The 4,407-nt window shown below is 36.4% G+C and overlaps 1 protein-coding gene across 1 annotated transcript; it reads left to right on the top strand.

Moving 5' to 3' along the window:
* The first annotated feature begins 311 nt into the window (after positions 1-311).
* On the top strand, positions 312-4,194 carry LOC108710488 (olfactory receptor 11L1-like). The gene is made up of 2 exons (XM_041585707.1): positions 312-365; positions 3,221-4,194. Exons 1-2 carry the CDS (start codon positions 312-314, stop codon positions 4,142-4,144), a joined length of 978 nt encoding a protein of 325 aa, XP_041441641.1. The 3' UTR covers positions 4,145-4,194.
* The last annotated feature ends 213 nt before the right edge of the window (positions 4,195-4,407 follow it).

Below are 4,407 nucleotides of genomic sequence, written 5' to 3' on the forward strand. Positions count from 1 at the left end.
AAAAGAATATTTAGAAAACATCAGTTAACGTTACATTTTTTTCACAATCTTTTCATTTGGAATTTGGGGTATTCTTCTGTATTGGACCCTGATTCTCTTCTAATAATCAGTTCAACTGAACTTAAGAAAAGTGTTAGGAAGGTAAAAAATGCTGTGTCTGAACCTCTGTCTGAATCATTTCCCTTTAGGCTGAATGGCCGCTAGAAGCAATACTTGGCTATTATATGCAGGGCCACCATTGGGGGGCAGGGGGGACGGTTGTCCCGGGCCTGGCATATTTCAACTGCTAAAGGGGGCCCAGGAAGATAACAATGTCATCTAAAGCTGCTGAAGTCATTGAAGAAGGTGCCCCACAAACTTTAAAGGTAAGTTCCATTGAATACCAATGGTCTTGTTTTTCTTTTAACTTGTGGGGGGCTGAGACCACTAATGATTTATTTTAACTTGTAGGTGGGCCCCTGACCACCAATGATTTTTGAGTTATTAGAACTGTTTTAGTGCTCATATCTGTGTGGTTATTTTACTGTGGTGGGGGTCCATGGGTTCTAAGGTGGGGCCTGTGGTAGGCGGGCCCAGAAACTTTTATTGTATGGAGCCCCGTGATTTCTGATGGTGACCCTGATCATATTTACACAAAATAGAAAGAGAAATTGTTCTCAGACCAACCTACACTCTAGAGTTAACCAGCTCATCCAACCTGATATAATTAGTTTTAAATACTAGCACCATGCAGTCAGTTGCTGTAACTCTTTCTCCACCAGCTTGTGAAAAGGGATGTGTCTGTGAGGCTGAACTGAAGGTGTTATTTACTGATATGAAGTTTCACCTGCAGCCCCTTTAATTTGCCAACGCCTGTAAATGTTTTTGGATATTTATGTACTATGTCTGGAATGTGAGATTTGTTTATGTTCCTCACTAGTGTAACAAGACATATGGCCACTGCACTGCTGCAGTTACGGAGTGTGTCATCAGCATATTCCATTACATAGAAAACGTCACTTATTGAATTGTCTTTGAATATCACTTCTGAGTGAAATATACCAGGCAAGGCATGAGATGAGCCAAAAGGAAATATTTTCAGCTCAGTATTTTGTAATGCAGGTTTGCTTGTAAAGTACTGGTTAGTGATTTTGCAGATAACATTGAGAGATATGTGCTCCCTGTATGTTCAGCACCTACTGGCGCCACTGAGCTTACTCTCTTTACTGGAGATGCTTTAGCAGGTACAGGTAACTGGCTTTTTTTGGAGTTGAACTGTTTACTTTTGTAAAATGATTATGTTTTCCACTGTTATGGTGGATTAACCCTTTTACTAGACAGTTTTGCTGGACAGTTGCCCTGACAAGGGCCACCATAATTATAGCAGGTTGCAGCAGATTTATGGGCTTGATGTTGTTTTGGTGGGATATTAGCTAAAGACAATGACTGATCTAGAATACTGTCATTTTGCTTAATCTTTTTAGCTTGATTATCTGCAGCATGGTTAATGTGGGCAGTCTCTAGTCATTTAGATAAGGTCATAGTGGGGTCTCTGAGTGGCTGATATCTCAGTTTAGTTGATGTGCCCCCTGTATGCTACGCAATATGTTGGCGCTATGTAAATACATGTTAATAATAATAATAATAATAATAATAATAATAAGCTGCAATTTCCTTGTCCACATCTCCAAATTCACATGAGACAACAAGATGCCTTAATCTCACATGTTACTCATCAGTGCTGTCACTTGGTGACTGTTTTGACTGTCCATCTCAAAAATGTGTTTATGTGGAGAAAAGTAATTTGATAGGGTTTTTTAGGGTTTTGCATAAATCGTAGTCACTGTCACCTCCTGTGTCAGGCAGAGCTATGAATACATATTACACCTGCTTAACTGCATAATATAAGCAATATAATACACAAAAGCTATGAATATCTTTTAAATTTTACCCTTATAAACAGTGAGTACTGAAATCATCAGTTATAAACAGTGAGTAGTGATGTCATTTTTGTCACATGACTCACTAAAACTTGTGTATTATAATAAATAAAGTACCCCGTGTTGCAAAATATGAAGATATTAGAAGTTACCTTGGAAACTCCTCTGTAACTTATAATATCCTTATAGGGGGTACTATTCACTATATTATCTCAGTGACATCATATCCTGTATTCCATAAGTCATATGCAAATAAATTAAAATGCTGGCATTTTGTCATATTTAAAGTGGGACCATGTTTATAAATTATAACCATTAATAATATCTTATTTCTGTTTCTTTAACATTTGAAGCTCATGCCGCATTTGTTTTAGGGCGGGCTCATGGCCTAGAAAAAAAAAGAGAGGCTCTCTGTCTTGACATTTTTAATAAGAAGTGATCACTTTCAGCAATTTCACCAACATCACTTATAAATACATACATATAATCACTATTTACCCACTGAATTTAAATTGATGTAAGTGCATGAAAGTTAAGGAAGCTTCACTAGGAAGTAACGCTAGAGAAAACATTTTGTAAAATGTTTACGCTATAAAATTATCGCTGATGAAAGTACACCAACATTCTTTTGATGAGATGCTATTGGGTATTTTGATGAATATGTTCATTTGTCACAAACATAGTTGCACGAAGAGATTTTCAATATGAAAATGTGCAGGTAAATAAATGTGCCCCTTATAAGACTTGATGGGGTTGCCTTGAAGGCTATTCCTGCATTATAAACCTGTAGGTTTTGTTGGGATTTGCAGAGGACTTGCACTCTAACAAATGAATGGGATGAATAGGTGAGGTCCTGGAAAGATAGATCAGATATAACAACAAGAAAATAACTGAAGCCTCACAAATCAACAGTTTTTGTTATTAGTCAGAGATCCTGGCGACTTGTTTCGAGGTTGGAAACCAGCAGAATAGGAATAATTCAAAGGCCATGTAAATAAAGGCCAGTTGAAAAGGTCATTGTTGCAGATCTATCACTAACTTTGTTAATTTAAACTTCCCCTTAAACTGTTGTAACTGCTTGAAATGCATAACAAGTGCACACGATGTCACCCAGTGATACAAACACAACTCAATGAATATTATTCATAGAATTAATAAAATAGTGATAGATAATACAGTGAGGAGTGAAAACGTTTCATTTGTTTCAGAAGCATATAATTCCAAGCAAATAATTATTACTATTAACTGGAGTTTGAGTTTGATTGGTAAATTGTAGAACATATGTACTTTTTCTCTTCTAGGCAATGCAAATGAACAATCACTCAATGGTCACAGAGATTTTCCTTTTGGGATTTCAAAATCTCAACGATTTCAAGATCCTGATTTTTTCTTTGATTCTTTTGATTCACATATTGACCATCTTTGAAAATGTCCTTGTCATAGTATTGGTAACAATTAGCCAACATCTTCATTCTCCCATGTTCTTCTTTCTCCAACAACTCTCCTTATCTGATCTCCTAGAGTCCATGCTTATTGTTCCCATCCTGCTCAGAACTGTAATAAATGAAGGAGCTAAAATATCCCTTATTGGCTGTATTGTACAACTTTATATACTTGCTATCACTGAAGCTTTACTGTGTTTCCTTCTAACTGTGATGTCCTATGACAGATATCTGGCCATCTGTAATCCTCTGCGTTATTCTTCAATAATGAACCACAGATTTTGTGTTAAATTTATTCTCATGTCATGGCTGCTTGCCCTTAGCTTTCCACAAGTTACTGTGATTTATTCAGCTATACAAGAGTTCTGCAACCAAAATACCATCAACCATTACTTCTGTGATTATTTTCCTCTCCTGGAACTTTCCTGCTCAGACACCTCATTAGCTCAGATATTTGCAATTACAGTATCTTTCCCTGTTATACTTATCCCCTGCTTGTTCATCATTGGATCCTATATCTGTATTGCCCATGAAATCCTAAAGATAACGTCCAATATTGGAAGACAAAAAGCCTTCTCCACCTGCAGTTCCCACTTGGCTGTGGTCTCCATATTTTATGGGAGTCTCATTGTTACTTATGTGGTTCCCACAAGAAACCAGTCACAGACCATTGGAAAACTTCTTTCACTTTTATACACAGTAGTGACTCCTTTTATTAACCCAATGATTTACAGCTTGAGAAGTGCAGATATGAAAACTGCTCTTGAAAATGTTATACATTAATGGATATTTTACCAAATGTACACCAGGATTTTTAGTAATTCTATTATTCAGTATATTGTCAATAAAGCAAAATGACATTAGTAAATATGTTTGTTTCATGCATATATTTGTGTTTCACAGTGAGAGCTGCCATACTATTCTCTATAAGACTATCCATTTAAATTGTGCCAGTCTCTATATTGTCTTTCAGTCAGGTTTGTACCTCCTGTACATAGTTAATACTCTGATATACAGGGATAACTGGTAAATTGCTGATCTACACA

Source organism: Xenopus laevis, chromosome 3L, assembly GCF_017654675.1.
Source record: "Xenopus laevis strain J_2021 chromosome 3L, Xenopus_laevis_v10.1, whole genome shotgun sequence".
NCBI lineage: Eukaryota > Metazoa > Chordata > Amphibia > Anura > Pipidae > Xenopus > Xenopus laevis.

Bases quoted from the DNA above. Each gene is read 5' to 3' on its own strand.
- LOC108710488 (XM_041585707.1), top strand. From the start codon at position 312: ATGTCATCTAAAGCTGCTGAAGTCATTGAAGAAGGTGCCCCACAAACT. The intron at 366-3,220 runs GTAAGTTCCATT...TTTCTCTTCTAG, and splicing joins GTGCCCCACAAACTTTAAAG to GCAATGCAAATGAACAATCA.